General features: G+C 44.8%; 2 protein-coding genes across 2 annotated transcripts; one reads left to right on the plus strand and one right to left on the minus strand.

The window, feature by feature from the left end:
* Positions 1 to 4,161: 4,161 nt before the first annotated feature.
* On the minus strand, positions 4,162 to 11,097 carry nrbf2b (nuclear receptor binding factor 2b). The gene is made up of 4 exons (XM_070927162.1): positions 11,005 to 11,097; positions 7,300 to 7,384; positions 7,005 to 7,045; positions 4,162 to 5,984 (listed from the first exon to the last, which is right to left on the minus strand). Exons 1-4 carry the CDS (start codon positions 11,095 to 11,097, stop codon positions 5,295 to 5,297), a joined length of 909 nt encoding a protein of 302 aa, XP_070783263.1. The 3' UTR covers positions 4,162 to 5,294.
* A 675-nt stretch (positions 11,098 to 11,772) lies between these two features.
* LOC139303674 (NHL repeat-containing protein 3-like) lies at positions 11,773 to 14,321 on the plus strand. The gene is made up of 3 exons (XM_070927512.1): positions 11,773 to 12,031; positions 13,328 to 13,530; positions 13,680 to 14,321. The coding sequence occupies exons 1-3, from the start codon at positions 11,773 to 11,775 to the stop codon at positions 14,319 to 14,321; spliced, it is 1,104 nt and encodes a 367-aa protein (XP_070783613.1).
* Positions 14,322 to 18,605: the final 4,284 nt, after the last annotated feature.

An 18,605-nucleotide genomic window follows, 5' to 3' on the forward strand; every position in this document is an offset into this window, starting at 1 on the left:
GCCGCTGACTCGCCGCTGAAGCATCGCTCAAGCACTTGTTGATGTGGTTATGTCATTGTGGGCTCGTGTGCTGCAGGAATGAGTCCTAAAACCCGGAAATGAGTCAGCAGTTTTACACTTCCAGTTCCCTCGTCTGGAGGTCAGTGGGGTTTCTTGAATGGGGTTTTTTTGGTTAGATGCCTGAAATAAGGTCTGTGGTTACACACAAGCTGAAGAGATTTCAACGTTTTGTTCTACGACATAAAATACGTCAGTAGATACCCCCCCCCCCCACACACACACACACACACTCGTGAATTTGGAAGCTTTTTTGTGTCTTAACTTCCGGGTTTGCCTACAAAAACACGTCCTCCCTGCAGCACTATTCAATTTCGCTTGATTGAATCACTCAGCAGTGGATTCCTAAGGGCATCTGAAGTCCCTGAAAATCAGTGGGGAGAGTTCCAAAAGATGCTTTGGTGCATTCAATCAGCCGTCCATCGACCACAGACGATGTGCACGATCGTTGATTGTTGTTGACAGTGGACAACAGGTGACACCTGGACACCGGTGAGACACTGCGACCACGTTAATAAGCGAGTGATCCGCCGACTAACTGCAGACAATATACTGCATCGGATTGTAAAACAACCGAGTACGTTTATTGTGTATTTTCATTCAAATTAACCAAATGAAATGCAAAACAAACCCAAAAACATTCGGCTCACTTCACAGGCTGGAGGGAGGACAGAACCCGGGTGGACATGGACATGGACTGATACTCTTCTGTTCAGTTGTACTGATTCTGACAGAAATCTGGATCAGATCCATTCGACAACACATGCATGTTTTATAGGTCAAGGAGTTTTAGAAGAAGACCATGAGATGTGGTTGAAAGGCCCAGGAAAAGCTTGTTCCAGTATTGTAATGAAAGCTGGGCATTGTCATTTTTGGGCCACGAAATGACTTTATTATTCGTTTATGACACCATTACATACCAGCATAACATATTAACTATGAGCCAAAACACAGGCGACTGTTGGTTACAGTGGGCAGGTAAACATACCTGAACTGGCCTTCAAACCATAATAAAACTCGCACTCGTACAGCGCGCACACACACACACACACACACACACAGGGGTTCAACAACACACGAAGAGCACAACTCTCACTTGACAGTGTTAGAAAAACACACCAGCCGGCACATGATTACTCCAAAATCGCACAATATCACATGTCATGACAACACACGACACTGAAGTCGTCAAACAAGAGACAGACAGAGAGAGAGAGAGAGAGAGGACTGGGTGGAAGGTCCCGAACTCTGCTGATACCAAAACAAAAGTCTGCCTTAACACGACTCATCTTTTTCAAAAGGGGGGGGGGGGGGGGTGACGTTGGAGGCCAAGCCAAGCCGCGAGCAACCGTGACCACTCAAGCTTACCAGTGCCTACAGCGGCCACCACTAGCATGAGTGGTGACCTGAGTCTCGTTGCATTATGGGTAATGCAGGCGCCAGTAGTGTTTTTCGTTTTTTTTTTTTTTTTAAACAGTCCATCGTGACTCTTGACAGTGTTACGGGGGTGCAGCGGTGAATCCGTGCTCAGCTCTGATTTGGACAGTTGCTTGGTTCCGTTACCAAGGCTGTGCCGCCAGGTGACCTCGGAGTCTTGAACCCTAACCCTTGTCACGCTCGACAAGGCTGCTATTTCGGAGGCTCCTTTCACAATCAACCAATCAACACAGCTGTAGAGCGATCAGCATTCGGGTTGCACGTAAGAACAGAGCTGTCTCTCGTCACCGACGTAGCCAGGTGTTGAGCTCGTCAGCAGAGCGAGACAAAGCTTTGGTTTGACCGTGTAACGGTGATGCATGATCATGACGTGGCGCAGCGTGGTTACAGATGTGGGCTTTTCTTAGGAGCCAGGAAACAGTGGCACTCTGAAGAGCTGAGCTGACTTTATTTTTTCAGTCATTGTTCATCTGTCTGACGGACAGTTTGATCAACCTTCCCGTCAGACATCAAGCGGAAAGACTTCTGCTTCCATTCATCCGAAGACGTTGCTGCCACAGTACAGAGAGTTGTCCCAAGGCACAGGTTAGGCTTGTTGAGAAGGTACAGAGTTTTTGGATGGTTCTTGAAGCTGTTTCGGCTACTTTAATTGACGCTGGCCGGGCCAGCCGGCAGTTTCAGCTTTCTCGCTTTGTGCTCCGCGCCATCAAGGACATGCGACTCCATTTTGTAGCAATGCTGCATTCACGTCCTATGAGGAATGACAATCAAAACAACCTGACAATTATTCAGAACCCATTGACATCGCGTCAATGATGAAACAAAACACGGAACAAGACATTATGTCCTGCCCGAGCTTTCAAGAGCTGTGACCACAAATGATGAGATATTGTGATGAAAGGCATTTGAAAAGCTCTCCACGTGTCAGCATTAGGGTCGCTCCTAACATTTTTAACATTTAACAGCTGAAAGCGAAGGTCAACGCCATCTTATCATGTCTTGCATAGGTCGTGAACACAGCATAATGTCCTGTTTGCAGCCAGGTCTGCATGTGATTATTGTTCCAGCAAAGAAATGCATGTTTCTGAGTGTGAATCCACGAGTTTGTACAAATGCCTCAAAGTGTGCGCATGCACGTGCCACACATGCGTTCATACTGCAAGCAACGGTCAACAAGTCGCCTCGAGTCCTCGTCTTTCCCCCCCCCCGCGCCAAAAGCTGTCCACGGCCAATCCCGTCTTCATTCGACAAGATGTTGATTACATCCGTTAAATGTTTCCCAGTTGTTACTGCTGCAGATTTAATGCTTGCTCAGCTCAGTTGAAGCTGCATTAATGAATAGTTTTGGGGGGTTTTTTTTGTTTGTTTTATGTCAACACCAAGTCAAATTGTGAAAGGTGAGGCTGGTAGGGATGCATCCACATATAGCACAAGGCAACTCTGCAGGTCTACAGAGCTATTTAGCCTCTTTTAGCCTCACTGTTTTGGTATCACAGCACTACATTTACTTTACGGCGCAGCCTATGCGCTGTCATCGCGCCTCACTGCAGGGAGCTACTTTTGGCAAACAAGCTCTAATAAAGCCACTGTACTGCTGCCTGCCCAGCAGCAAACGGCAAGGCAGACGCTGCTGAATACAGTGGCGCATTTAGCTGCACAAGAGCCACATGTTTCCTTCAGGAGGTGGTGGCTACCAAAATTGCCGGCAGATAACCGATTTACACGTCGATTACGTATCCGGGCTGTCTCTATCAAAGTTCTCTAGCCCCCTTGTAAACAGAAACGGATTAATGCAGCTTTAAAAGAACCACACCGGTGCTTTTGCACGTTTTAGTCCATTTACCTTCATTCCTGCCGACCGACTTCCTAACATCTAACGGCGCTTTAGATTTCGTAAATGTTTCTGAACTGGACTCTGCAACTGCACTGCCACGCGCCACGATGTGTTGCGCTGCTCAAGCAAATAGGAATCAGCCGATTATTCATCTCGGTTAATAATTCGTGTTTGAGTCTGAAAAATGCTCATCGCAATGACTTAAAAGCCCAAGATGACAAAAACAAAATCCTCACAATTGAGAGGCTGGGATCAATGAATGTGTGCCATTTTTGCAGGTCAATAAATGCTCACTGATTAATGGATTATCAAAGCAGTTTCAGTTCTACAAGCAGGCTTTCACGTCTACAGATGTGGCGGTTTACGAAATCTGAAGATAAAAACAAAAAAAAACAAAAAAAAGTCACAAGTCTAAGAAACTAGACTGTTGGAAAACGGTCGGCAGGTGAAGTGCAGATGATTAGTGGTACGCGGTTTTCATTGGAGAGCACTATGAAAGCTCTAACCAGCAAACATCCCATTTCCCTGTTTGCAAACCTCGACGTCACTCAAGTTCTTGAATACATCGACCTCGTTGCCGGCAGTGTGAACGAGCAGTGGCTGGGTGTGTCTGCAAGGTTCTATCACCTGTGTGCTTCAGCCTTCAGTCCCGTTAATCTCAGGCTTTAGTTCATGCCATCAGTGTGTGTGTGTGTGTGTGTATTGCTGTTGTTGCACAAAAACATCTGCGAGAAAATCTGGAAGAGAGCGTATTCTCTCATCAGCAGCCACATCACATCAAAGACCTGCTCATGAAAAAAGAATAAATCACTACACACACAAATGATCACCGAAGCCTTTAATTCAAGTACGCTAAAATCATTTTTAAAATGCAGCAGTGTAGTTTTTCCTCAACAACAGCAATATGATTTTTTTTTTTTTGTTTTTGTGGCTGAATCACACTGCACATGATCCTGATCTATAGGTGTGTGTGTGTGTGTGTGTGTGACAGGGTTAGACCAATACCTCTGACATTCTCCATTAACAACTGAGGCTGCTGGGAACATGTTCTGATAGGAGGACCAAAGCACAGACAGTGAGCGCGGATGTGCTCCGACCAGCTTGCTATGAAGTGTTCTGAAAGCGAACTACTTTGCTGTGGGTCCGTGATTATCTCCCCGGGAGAACAGTCATTCAAAACTACAGGGCCAAAACAAAACAAAATAAAAAAAACAGACTTTCCAGGGAAATCACATTGACGTAACACAAATGACCAAAAACCACCAACGTAATATTGTTGCTTATTGAATATTTACTAAATTACATAGGTCATTTATATTTTCCACTAATCAATCTCTACAGCCATGGCTAGCGGCCCTACGGTGACACACACACACACACACCTTTCTGCTTAATATATAAAAAGTATATTTCCAGCAGCGTCACCATTTAGCTTCAGAACATTTACAATATGCTGTCATTTCATGGATATTTCCACACATTATGTGAAATAGGTTTTGACGGATGACAAAAAAAACAAATAAAATAAAACGAAGAATTACTTTGTCAAACTAAAATGGCCAAGAATGAACTTTCACACTCAATCCCAAAACATGTTCCTGACAACTTCAGCTGTTTTCCTGCAGGCTGACGCAGAGCTGAGTGTGTGACATCCAACCCCCGCCGATTGTTCCTGATTGCGTTTTAGTAGTGGTATAGGTGTTAATCGCTTTATCTGCCTGATTAGACCCCCTTCTCAAGACTGTATGCACCTGTATCTTATTAGTGCAGAGAGTACCTGTATCATTCTTGTTAGTGCAGAGAGTTTGGGGGGCTCATGGGATATCCATGACAGCTCTGTCCACCTTGCAGCTTGAGCAGAAGTCTGATCAGACAAGTATTTTGGCATCTGAACTCAAAAGCCATATTGGTTGAACCCTGGTGCCTGTGTGCGTGTGTGTGTGTGTGTGTGAGAGAGACATGTCTCTTATCCCAGTTTGTCCCTGTCCAGTAGCTCCTGTAGTTCATTCTGGATGTCCTCTGGCAGCTCCAGAGGAGGCAGGTCGTCCAGACACAGATCTTCCTGAGCTGGCATCTCCAGTGGTGGCAGCTGAGGGATTGCGATGTCCTTCCCCTTCCCCGTGCTTTTCCTCTCCTGCCCGCCCCCTGCTTGCGGGAGCACCCAGAGCTCCGAGCGCTCCACAAAGTCTGCCGCCTCGGAGCGCAGTCGGGCGTTTTCCGATTGTAGCCGCTCGTTGTCGGCCACCAGCCGCTGGTTTTCGTCCATCAGGTGGTCGACCAGACGCCGCAGGTCCTCGATGGTGGTCTGTTGTTCTTCCAGCCGAGTTTTGTCGTCTTTGGTGGTCTTAGATCCGGGGCACGGTGGAGTCAAAGGCTGGCAGCCTCCAGTCTGCCGAGTCTGAAGCTGGTAGAGCAAGGTGTCGTACTCTCTCTCCCTGACTCCTCCGCACTCTGCAGCTGAGAGGCCCGGCGAACCGTGGGGCTGGAGCTGGCCTGTGGACTGGGTATGGCTAATGAGGGCCGGGCCGCTGGGGGGCTGCACCGAGCCAGGTCGGGCCTTTGTTGCCTCACGGCGCGCCTCTCTCTTCCAGCGCTCTTGGATCAGTCGCTGCTGTTTGATGTGACTGTCCCTCTGCAGCTCCATGGACAGACGAGCCTGCGGACACACAGCATCAACACCAGCAAACTGATACAAGGCCAAAACCGAAGGGCAGTTAGTATGGAGGCAGGTGGGGATGCCCCCGCGAAACCCGGTTCTGAATTGGACGTGGTTCTAAATTGGGTCTAAAGAACCCAGAGTTTTTTTTTTTTTTTTTTTTTTAAGGCTGTTGTCGGCTCTGTCTCCCTCATAAGACGATCTGATACGACACAATTCGGGGACGAGACATTTTACACAATCCGATTCAATGCGACACGATGCAATCCGATACTTAACATTTGTGGAATGTAGGCATTCAATTCCGTTACAAATGAAAATAAGCCACTTCTATAAAAGTAGCATTGCTTACCTTCAAACAGATACTGTGCATTTGATAAAAGGCCGGGGAAGTATTTCTGTTGCTCAAACAGACTTGACAACAAATTATATATAACAACAACAAGCAGCGCTCAAAAGCGGCCGAGTGTTCGCAGCCTGTTGAGATATGTCGTGCTACTGTGGTACTTCATTGCTGTTCTACAGACCTTACAAAGGGCCAGACTTTGGTCCAGTTTTCCTGACTTCTTACGAAAGACAAACGTCTTCCTGACTTTAGATTTGATGATGGCACTGTAAACCGCGTCGGACATTTTTCGTTTTTTTTTTTAAACCTTGCAAGTAACGCGATTCTGATTTGTACCTGTGAGTCGTTGCACCCCTAATTGTTTCCTCCTTGGTCTGCTGATCCCAGATCTGCTGCAGCTCTCTGGTCCAATCACTTTCAGAGTGTTGTGCAACTGATATATCGATACGTAAGCAGTATTTTAATGTCCCGACTGGCCGAGGTGGAGCTAAGTGTAATTTTTGGCTAATCTGTCCTCTGCTTCGGGTTGTAGACGGAGCCTTTACTGAGCACGCTGTTACAGGGATAATCGTGCTTCTTCAGCGGGGTGATATTGCAGGCCTCCTGTACATTCTGGTATTTGATATGATGATAACAATAGTTGTAATGCTGCTTTAGGCTCCGGATGACCTCACCTGCTCACACTCTGTTGTCTTCATTGCATCTGTCAAAAGATCTGGGGGAGAGACAGAGACAAGACAGTTGAGCAACACGGGAGGAGGCTAACAACTGCCATCATCAACGCAAATAGAGGCCGAAACAAATGGAAAAGGTTAACATTAACTTCGACAGATAAAGTCATCATTTTGTATTATTTGTTTGCAAGGTGACGACCCGTAGCAAGTCTTTGATTGTATGCTTGTATGTTACAGCTCCTGTCTGCAAAAGTGGAAGGAAGAGCATCACAGGCACAGCGTCACAGATACATACCTGCTGCTTTTCCATGGCAGGAGATGGCCTCCTCGTACTTTCCAGCTGCAAGCAAACGGTCCGCCTTCCTGCACTGCTGATGAGCCTGAAGAGAGGCAGACGCGTGGAGGCCGCACGGAGCCAAGGAGAAGGAGAGCAGTGTATTACAAAAATGTTCAAATGGGGTGGAGAGCCCCGTTGTTTAGGAAAGAAGAATCAGAGGGAGGGGGGAGAAAGGAGAAAGGAGGGAGAGGCGGGCAGAGGGCAAGAGCTGTTCAATTCAATATTCAATGTCACAAAAACCGAGGGTAGCCTTCTGTCTCAGACAGAGTGCTGATTTTACTATAGAACTGAAACACAGGTAGAAAATGAATCAGCATCCAACTGTTTCAGTCTTTTTACAAACCAAAAATACCTCACCAGATTTGCTGGTTGCTCTCACTCAAATGTAAGACTTTGATGCTTCTCCCGGTCATATATGATGATGCATGATGATAAACTGAATATATTGGGTTTGGGACAAAGGATTGGATGAAATGAGCAATATGGAGATTTCACTTTCGCTCTGGAAAATTATAAGGGCTCAGTTCCTCAGTTAATACAGAATATTAACCATCTGAATGAAAGTAATCAATAGTTGCAGCCTTCTTTTGCTAAAATAAATGCATTTTACCACCTGAAGTTGTAAGAATAGTCCTGGCCTGGCTTGTGTAAATTGCATTTTCATTGTAATATTTCCAGGATAACATACTGGTCATGGGAAGTCTTGATTACATGAAGAAAATTTAAGACAGATTCATCTTTGGACAGACAGGAGACATGTTAAAAAGGAAATGATGATGCTTCAATTCAGGCGTGCTGCATGTCATAATCACATTTTACCATTATGCTCTGTGAATACAAATTCTGAGCAGGCCCAGGTGACCTCGATTTTGGATCAAGATGGCAGGAGGAAAAGATCAAGTTGACTTAGAGAGAGGATTCAAAGTACTGCCACGGGGCATGAGGGCTCATTGGATGTTTGATGAGTATGAAAAATGATGTGAATCACCCATGCATGGGGTTTTTGGAGCGACATGTTACACAGCGTTCTCCACCGCCTAGCTCCAGTTTGTGCCTCTTATGTATTAGCATTGCATTCAAGTCACAGAGCTGAGCATCCCTCTCTCCATCCATCCATCCATCCATTATCTACAGCCGCTTACACTGTAATGTGTCTAATTCAGGCGAGTTCCTACAGCTGGATGTTTGAGCGTCACTGTGCAGAATGATGTTATGTGCAGAGTTTGACACAAGAAGATTGTTTCCACATTCATCTGCTGAAAGTGGAAAGTTTCTCCGTGCCGAGAGAAGACCTGGCGGGCGAGCGGACGAGCATGATCTGTGATATCCACAAATAGTTTGGAAGCCAATCCTGGTCGAATATCAACAAGTGTGATACAGAAACTTGAAGCCGCCAGTGCACACACACACACACACACACACACACACACACACACACACACACACACACACACACACACACACACACACACACACACTGAGAATGGACTGAAGTAGGAGACATCTTGTGTCCTGCAGGAAAACTTTAGAAATTAACAAAATGTGCATATTCAGAGATTCTGGAGGATTTTAACATGGAAGTTATACTTTTTTGTTGTTTGTTATTGTTCCAAGCAGACTATTTGTCTAGTATATATATGTTTTAATACATATCTGGAGGGGATCTTCAAAGAAAAATTAATAAATAAATAAAACTTTCCAACACATTTTCCAAGTTGTGACTATATTTCCTAAGTCTGTAGCCAGAAAGGGCATGTCTCCTTGCTTGTTTTGAAATGAACAAATCTGGCTACAATTATTGCTTGGATTAGGGATTTAGTTACAGCTTCTTTTCATTCTTTTTTATTGTGTAGTGGACAAAATAATTTATCCAGATGGTTAGGAGTCTGAAGAAATACCTTGTGTGTTTGGCAGGGATTTCTTTTGGCTCGACTGCAGCAAAGTTACACCGGTGGTCCGTTGGCCGTTGCTCTTTCAAAATGAAAAGATGCGGACATACACGGTCTAGTCATATACTCGGTTTCCACCCAGTCGGTTTTCTGAGAACAACGGATGCTCAGTTTTGTGATTTGATTAGACGTTTTTTTCAGACCAAACAGTTCTTGGGAGTCCCTGAGAGGAACTGCCAACTGGGGAATGCAATAGGAACGCTGACAAAGCGACGTAAGCCGGCCGGCGGGTGGTATATCAACGTCATGAGTCAAACTCACGTTTTATTTCCCCCGTCGCATATGAACTCAAAGCCTGGACTTCAACGTGGGCCAATAATTCCGTGTTTTGGTACATTTTTTAAGGCTTCTGTTATGAGCTGTTAGGTTTTTAAAGATGGTGGTTGCCTGCTAGTGTTTGACCAATCACCTTACGCTTACGTCACTCTAGGTCCTCTTGTGCTGGGAGAGTGCCTACTCTAAGTCTTCTAAGAACCACGACCGTTCCCAGTTCTCGCAGCGCGAACACAATAAAAAGGGGCGGGGTCCTCCAACTGTTCTTAGAACTATGAAAAGGTTCCTATGGTCTGAAAACGCCTAATGTTACGGCAATCGGACCTTCCACCGCTATCATCAAAACTACCAAATGAGGGAACATCTTCAGGGAGAATTGCGTTCCACACACTTGGGAGAATCTTGGGAGCTGGTTTGGAGAATCATGGTGAAGTACCACCTTACTGACACACTTTATGTTTTTTTCCATTTGTCACCCATCTCTCTATATACTGACACTCTTAAGGCCAACTCAGTGATTGGAGGATGCTGTCCAAGTTAGTAAGCATCTTGAACAACGTCTCCCAGCCCCTCCGTGACATGCTGGTTGAGAAGAGGAACGTCTTCAACAAGAGACTTATTCCCTCAAGGTGTTCCACCGAGTAGCACAGAGGATCCCTCCTGCCGGTGACCGTCAAACTGTTTAACTGGCCCCCACTCTGTGGACACCAGTGTACTGGGGAGGCAACTAACTGGAGGTCTTACTGGACTCGAGCTGGACTAATAATTACATTTTCTGTAACTTCTGGCACAGTGCAACACATCCATTTAACCTATAACTTCACTTTGTTATGTCTATGTTTGTACTTGTGTTTGACATTGTTTTTGCACTTGCTTCCTTCGCAAACTGCTGCTGCTGAACTATCTATCTAAAAACTGCCCCCCCCCCAAGTGTCGTCCGCCTTAATTGTAATGCTGATTGCAAAATTACTCTTAATGTTAAATCAGCCAACTCGTCCTCAGAGGAATGCCCCCTGCTAACGGCTAACAACCAGACACGTTACAGATGAAATAACGGTGACGTATCATCCTGTGTATTGGAGGTTGGGGACCGTGTAGCCATATTTGACATTTTAAAATAACATGCTAACGGTAGCTTACTATCAAATGGCCTCGCAAACAAGTTCACTAGTAACACATTCGTCCTTCGTAACACCATATAGCCAGTCAAATCTGACAGTATTTTGTTCCAACGTCAAACGTCTCGCTCGCTCTGTCGAGGACAAAACCGAAGTGTCTCACGTGTAGCATGTCCAAGCTACCGGACAAATGGGGCAAACAACAGAGCGCTCGGTCGCCAACTTACTATGGGAGCTAGCTAGTGTAGCTCGGCGTTACCTATGCAATCGCCTAGCTACAGTAGCGTTAGCCTGTTATTGCAACATCCAAGACCGAAACTTACGAGATTGAGCGGACTGTCGGCGACCTCCATGGAGTCGATGTTTCGATGGCTTCCGCTACATGAAAGGTGTCTCTGTCCGTCGCGGACTGTCATTCGCACTGCGATTAAAAAAAAAAAGAAGAAAAAAAGAAAGAAAAAGAAAATCTTGATTGTAAGAAAATTACTGTCGGGTAAGCACAGTCGCCTCCACAGCCGAAAGCTGCGTCAACACGTCGTGACGTCACGGCAGTTCTAGACGACGTTTGGTCAGATGTTTCGCTGCGTAAAGTTACCGGGAATAGAAACGGCTTGCCACAAAAATTAAAAGTCTTAAAATTAATTGCGTCGAAATAGTCACAACCGTCTTCGTGAAACGCGACCAAGCACGCGTCGGATTTGCCCCGAACACGTCTATATTTCTCTAAGATCAACCCAACCAGAGCATTAGCCAGGATTTATGCGTCTTGGTGTTTGCGTGGTGGTTTTATTGCGAAATTTCGAACGGAAATGCACGGTGTTATTCTGTCTCGCTTGCCGCGCTGTTTTGTTTTCGTCCAGGACTCACCAGGAAGTGACTTCTACGTCGAATGTGGTCAGTGGGTTGTGAATTAGGCTACATATAGCGATAAATCCCCGGGTTATAACTTTACAGCAAATTTAACACTTGTTTCGGAGCAGTCTGCGTAAACAGCTAACGCGAATTGCTTCCGTCGTTGTCCTCTTAAAACATTTAAGGGCACCGGTCAACGTCACTGAACGCATCAACGCGCGCCAGCAGCGAAAGCACTCATGTTGGTGAAAAAGAGAGGTCAGACGTGCTTGATCGCGTCCAGTATGGCCTCGCTAGTCGTGCTCATGGTGGTGCTGTTCGGCGCCATCGGCACCCAGCAGCCGGGCAGCTCCATCCTCAGACACGACTACCAGCTGCTGGGCAGACCCCTGTACAAACTGGATCTCAGCTGGCCCAAGAACCCGGAACTCTTCACCGGGGAGGTGTTCGGAGTGGCTGTCAACCAGTATGCCGGCGTGTTGTACGTGGCACAGAGAGGTAAATGCGCGCATTCGTCTACATTCTGCTTCATTTCGTTTTGTGCACTGGGAAATGTAGCTTCCAGTGATATTAGCAATATAATGTGATATAGCGTGATGGATAAAACCAGTTGGAAATGTTCAGTGGCATCTGTGAGTCTCATCCCAGGTGTGCAAACACACACACAGAGAGTGCGCATGTGTTCTAATTTGACAGTGTGATGTGTGAATGTGTATCTTGTTGACATTTGTAAAAGTTTACTCATGTTTACTAATGACACGTGAACGTCTACCCAGATTCTGTAATGTTACAGATAGCTCCTTTCATTGCCAGGACCAAATCTGCATACACCCCCCCCCCCCCCCCCTCTAAGCCTGACTTTGAGTCAGTCAAACACAACAGTAATACACTTAACCCCTGACTGATGAGCTCTTGTTCTCACGCCACTCAGATGTATGCAGATGTACTGTAAATGTGTCCCCGCAGTTGACCACGGTCTGCTGTGTCATACCAGTCCAGCTGTTGGTGGTAGTGAGGCTATAAACCGTCAGCAATCAACATGGAGAAGTTGAAAGCGCGTCACACGTTGAATTCAGCCTGAATGTTATGAATCAAACCCACTGTTGGCAGTTACTGCACTTAACTGCTACGTTGGTATTGGGGCAGACCCTTGCTTTTCGTCTTTTTTCGCTTTTTAGTTCGACGGGAAGACTGCGCCAATGAACCCTTGGACCGCTGAGGTGGAGAGGGTTGCAGAGAATGTAGTCCAGAATCCCTTTGTTTGATATTTAATGACATGGAACACTGCCAGACTTGATGGCTTATCAGAAAGTTAGACCCATTACCCTTTTACAAAGACAAGGCTGTCGTTATTCTATGTTTTTCCTATTGTCCTCGAATTCCAGTAAAAGACCAAAACAACAGTTAGTCACTCCATCTCTCAGTACTTTCTACTTCCCCCTACCCTGTTGCTCTCAGCTCCAAGCCCTTTGGTTCTTACTTTAACAGTTTGCGGAGAACAATGGAGCTCTATGACACAGAGGAGGAAGATGTATCAGGCTTTGGATGCACACACACACACAATAATTTGGTGACTTTAATCGACTATCAAATATAGACGTAGACTATCACAAGACTTACAATATGCTTTAATGAGTCACCAACGATATATAGGACCATTAAATTGTTGTCAAACATTTGCCTCTTGGTGTGTTTACAACCCCTAATCTGCAGAATAGTATTATTCTATTTTATCAAATCAATATAAAGTGCGCTGCCTCATGTGAACATTTCACTTTGCTTTGTGGCTCCTAGGCGACAACGTGCCCAAGGTGCTGGTGTTCACCACGCACGGAGATTTCCTCATGTCCTGGAACACAACCACCCTGGAAATGCCTCATGGGATATTTTTAGCGGACGCTGCCTCGTCAAACCCCACTGTGTGGATCACAGATGTGGGGAAGGGTCCATATGGCCACTGCATCAAGCAGTACTCGCCATCTGGCAAGCTCCTGCAGGTGACTGCTTTATCTAGGATTTGATTGTAGTTGGTTCAGGTTCTACCAGCTTGGTTTCCATTTAAGTATTTAGTGTGATATATAGGAATTAGAAAAGCCGAATGGAGCCAAAAGTTGCCTGCTGTTGAATATGTTCTTGTATTTGTCAGGTGCTTGGTACACCAGGGAAGGCGGGCTCTGGGGTGAACCCTCTGCAGTTCGACCAGCCGGCTGAGATCTTCGTCCACGACTCGGGAGAGATGTACATCGTGGACGGTGATGGTGGGATGAACAACCGCCTCATCAAGCTGTCCAAAGAGCAGGAGGTGTTGTGGATGCACGGGGAGAAAGGACAAGGCCTTGCTCAGTTCTACATCCCCCACAGCGTGACCGTGGACAACGCCCTGAGAGTATGGGTGGCCGACAGGGGGAATAAGAGGATCCAGGTCTTTAACTCCGTCACCGGGGACTGGCTGGGGACGTGGGGAAGCTGCTTCACCGAGGATGCGCCCTACTCTGTCCGCCTGACCCCGGACAAGAAGTACTTTGTCGTCGTCCAGCTCAACACCAACCAGATTTCGCTGCTGGACGCCCCGCCGGTGGGTTTGATAGGCCAGTGCAGAGTGGTCAGTGTGATCCAGCTAGCCGATGACGTGAAGCCCCACCTGGTAGACCTGGACCTGAAGACAGGGGCCCTGTACGTGGCTGAGATTGGAGCTCAGCAGGCCCAGAAGTTCACCCCCTTCAGTCTGGGGGGGACTCCTGTAGAGCCGCACTGGGCTTTAACTGAAGAACTGAAATGGCATGATTGATCAGGAACGAACTGTGCAGATAATTGATAATAATTAAAAATAAAAAAGTTATAAAACATTTTTTTTGTCAATATGGTGACATATAAGATAAGCTGTCCAAGCTAAGGTCATCTGACAATCCTGCCTCATAGAAATGCCATTTTTATACGTCCAATTAGCGACAACAAATATGTTTTGAAAGAAACGATGGCATCCGGAAAACCGGAGAGTCTAATGTTCACACTCAGCGCAGTTCCAAAATGTCCACAACAAGTGACAACGTATTCCTTGTGTTTTCCTATATTGTGTGCTTGTATTCAAAGAAAGCATGATGGTTGTTTCTGTGGTTCTGTTCGGGCAACACAAAGGGTTAGGGAAAGCTAGTCCAATCCTAGCCTTCCCCGGTTCCCTGGTGTCAAAGTCCTGCAGTACAAAAAAAAAAAACTCAGCACCTCATGGAAAAAAAAACGGAAAGCCATTTTACAACTGCTAATTTGAATATCTGTACCACACATCCTGTTTTTTTTTGTTTGTTTTTGCTGCCCATGTCAACAGGCTAGAGCTTTTTTTTTTTTATGTGGTTCTCAGCAAAAACACAGTGAAAATGATCTGTTGATAGTCATATTGACGTCGCACGTGCAACATGACTCACATTTCACGACAGTTTCGGTGGCTGTATTGGAAACCGCCCGCTGCACAAGGCACTACGAACTGATTTGGCCAAAATGTAGCATTGCGTAGCGCGCAGTGTGCAAAACACCCGGATGTCGTAAAAAGTTTCCACATCGGCATCCGCATTATTTGACAGGACCATTTAGTTGTATATAAATGTCTCTTTTTTTTTTCTTTTTTTTTTAAAAGTGAGCATATGATTGTTACTTGGTGTTTGTGAAGTTATGGGCCATTTGTGTTTTTCTTGGATTTTTGCACTGCTTGAAAAAGACGAGAGCTTCTCCTAGGCAGAGGTGTTTCCTTTCTTTCAACTCTTTTTTTTTTTTGTTTGTTTGTTTTTTTGCTGGTTCAGCCTTTGGCCACGTTAGACATCTGTGTGTAACATGGCTAGAACTGAATTGTTTTGCACAGTTTGAGTCTGAGCTTTCTGTGAGTACCACTGGAGCTGGAAGCACCTCATAATGCAGTGAATAAATACAGTGTACTTAGAGGAGCGCTGAGCTCAGGCCGCCACTGTGTGTGTCGTACCACTGTCTCGCAGAATCACCTGTATTGTGATATTATCATTACAGTGAGAAATGTATTGGGCTAATTTTGATTGCTTTTTCAGTGGTTCTGTGTTGCCACTATCGGTCACTGTACGTGTTGCGTGGGGAAAACGAGCGATTTGTGATTTACCTGGAGATTCAGTGAGGTAGGAAGCGATGCTTGTGGCCACTTGCTGCTGTTAGTTCCACAGAAGACAAGGAATTCCCACTGTATAGAGCTGTTGGATTGTTGCACTTTGTTGCCAAACTCTACCCAATAATTGAGCTACATGTGAATGCTGAGTCTTCAGTTTTAAGGCCTGGGATGCTGATAATTCCAGACTGTAAGTCTAACCTCTGTGGGAAAAAAATCCCAGTTTGGGCTTGGACACTAAATAACAGAAAGCCTGCGTTACAATGCATTATGGGAAATGTAGAATTCATTTGCCTTTTTTGGAGTTTGACCCATTCTAGAGACTAAAAGTCAGGATATCTCGGCCTCTGATGCTTCAATTATGTCCCTTCTGTTTTTAATCTGTCTCTTGTGAGTCCCCCAACTTTATAGAAGTGCAATACTACATCACTGGAGTACTCCTCTAATGATCACAATTTCTTTGTTTGTTTGAGGCTTTTCTGGGAAACATCTTGTGATTGTAACTATTTGTGATTGTTCTTTTTTTTTCACTTTAATATGTCATATTTTTTTAAGTTGTATTTGAAGTGATCTTTTTTTTTTTTTTACATAGTGTCATCAATGCTAGCTGGGAACCCAAAGGTGGATGATGCTTAAAATTAAAGGCATTTAATAATAGCAGAGTGTCTCATTTTTACTATGATCTACTGTCAGGATCCAGCACTGTAATGAATGATGATAAAGGCCTCATGTGTGACAGATTTTGTACTCAGTCCTTATTGTTTGTGCAGTCCCGTACTGTACCTTCACTGCCATCAGCTCTACTTCCACGATTTAAAATGAGCGTTGATTGCGCGCTTCCTTGTTCCTTGAAGAACATTCCAGGAGCAGACCTGGTGCTCTGGGTTCCCTGGGCGTGGCCGGGGCGTGCAGATATCCCTCGGAATCGATGACAAGAAGGCCTGACAATAAATTGTTCCTCCAAATATACTGATGCACTTTCCTGGTAAGCACTCGCACAGCGGTTCGGGTGAGCTGGTTAGAATGAATTAGGTTCGTTCCACATTGTACCACTAGATGGAGCTCAATTCATACAGGTTGTACTTCCTGCTGTGATCTACTTTGCAGCAGGTAAATAACGTCCAGTTTAATGCACTCATGAAGTCCTGTACAGTTTCAGTACATAAACACTTCAAGTGATGTCTTCCAGCACAGATCAGTTCAGATGTTCTCAGTAATATGTTTTAATTACATTTCAATAGCACTGTTACAAGTGTAAGTATTTGCATCACTTACATTTTTATTTACACTTTAAAGACGTCAGCTAGTGTGCAGTTTAATTACGTATAGATGAAGTGACTTGACTCACTAATACTGTATTTTTGTTTAGCGCCTAACAAACTAAACAACTGGTTTATATAGTTGTTTTCACGTCAAACAAAATGACTCCATAAAAAGTACAATCATGTGTTTAATCTGTCGTTTTGAGTCAGTTGTATCCAAACAATGAATATTTTGCAATTCACACATTCGGCTTGTGTACATTTTTAGGTTAACCACATGAACATCAGCCATCAGAGTTTCCTGCTGCCCTGCACTGCTTTGCTCTCACCGCAGTCTGAGAGGAACTCTGTGGGCGTACCATGCAAACAACAGACAAATGTGAACTGAGTCATGGCTCATTGAATGAAAGATGGAGAACTTGAGAGAGGCAGAGAGAGAGAGAGAGAGAGAGAGAGAGATGTGGAAAGACTTGGGGAAGAGCGGGAGGATCTATAGCAAGAAGCTGGCAGAAGGCAGAAGGCTGTAAGTGAGGGGGGGGACGAGATGAATATAGTACAACACAGCATCTTTGTCACGGGGCTGTAGTGGCTTCTCAGCACAGAAACACAGATGGAAATAAAAGAAGTGGTGAGGAGCATGGAGGGATGTGGCAGCCCCCTTTGTATTTAATTGAAAAAAAAAACAAAAAAAAAAACTGGACCAGGTCTGAATCAAACAACCAATCAGGGTTAGCTAGCACGTAACTGGCCAATCACATCGGCTCTCTGCAAACAAAGGGGTAAGTATCATAAGTATGAATATAAACTGGTGAACGGTAAGGATGGCAGATATTTTGTGTGTGTAAGAACTGGCATATAGCTATCTCAGATATGACCACAGGTAAAGTGTGTATGGTTATGTTCAGTAATCAATTTCAATAGAAAATGTACCTTTTTTTTTTTAACACAAACGCGACCATTTTGATGTGAACCGTCGGACGACACAAATGTTTTACATCGTTGATTGTTGTTATTTTGACTTCACTGTTCTGTCTCAAAGTGATCGAACGTGTTTTGCCATGATTGTGTCGTGGTCTCATTGTGTTGTTTTTTTTACTGCAGCTCTATGGTGTTTTCATGTCTGGAGCGCTGGACCCCCGCATGCATGGGCACAAACTTGTCAGTGTTTTGTCAATTTAACAAAGTACAAAGCTGCCAGAAAACCCAAGTGCCTGTAAAAAAAAAAAAAAGTGACAATCACTCAAAATATTATCATAGAAGAGTTTTAAGAAATATAGTGTCACTATTTATACGCACAAATACACACGTTTCTCTTTATATACATTAAGATAATAGGTCAAACCCCCTCATCAGCACTTTCAACTGTTTTTTTCTCAGCTTGTCTCTGCGTGATGTATAAGTTATGTGAATTATATGTTAATAAAACTGTAGTGTGTACACTGATTGAGTCTGTCTATTAATAATAACATTGTTGTGTCACCACCCAGCAGCCAGACTGGTTCAATGTACATACGACTGTCCACTCTGACTGTTCTAAGGGACAAGTTTAGTTTATTTATTTTTGCACAATTTAAAAAAACAAAAAAAAAAACACACAAACTGGACAAAGATAAACAAATAATATGCAGTGCAGGGAGGGGCAGAACGCCCAAGTGGGCTTATTTGAAGCCTCCTAAACGTAAAGACTACA

The sequence above is a fragment of the Enoplosus armatus genome, chromosome 20 (assembly GCF_043641665.1).
Source record: "Enoplosus armatus isolate fEnoArm2 chromosome 20, fEnoArm2.hap1, whole genome shotgun sequence".
Classification (NCBI taxonomy): Eukaryota; Metazoa; Chordata; class Actinopteri; order Centrarchiformes; family Enoplosidae; genus Enoplosus; species Enoplosus armatus.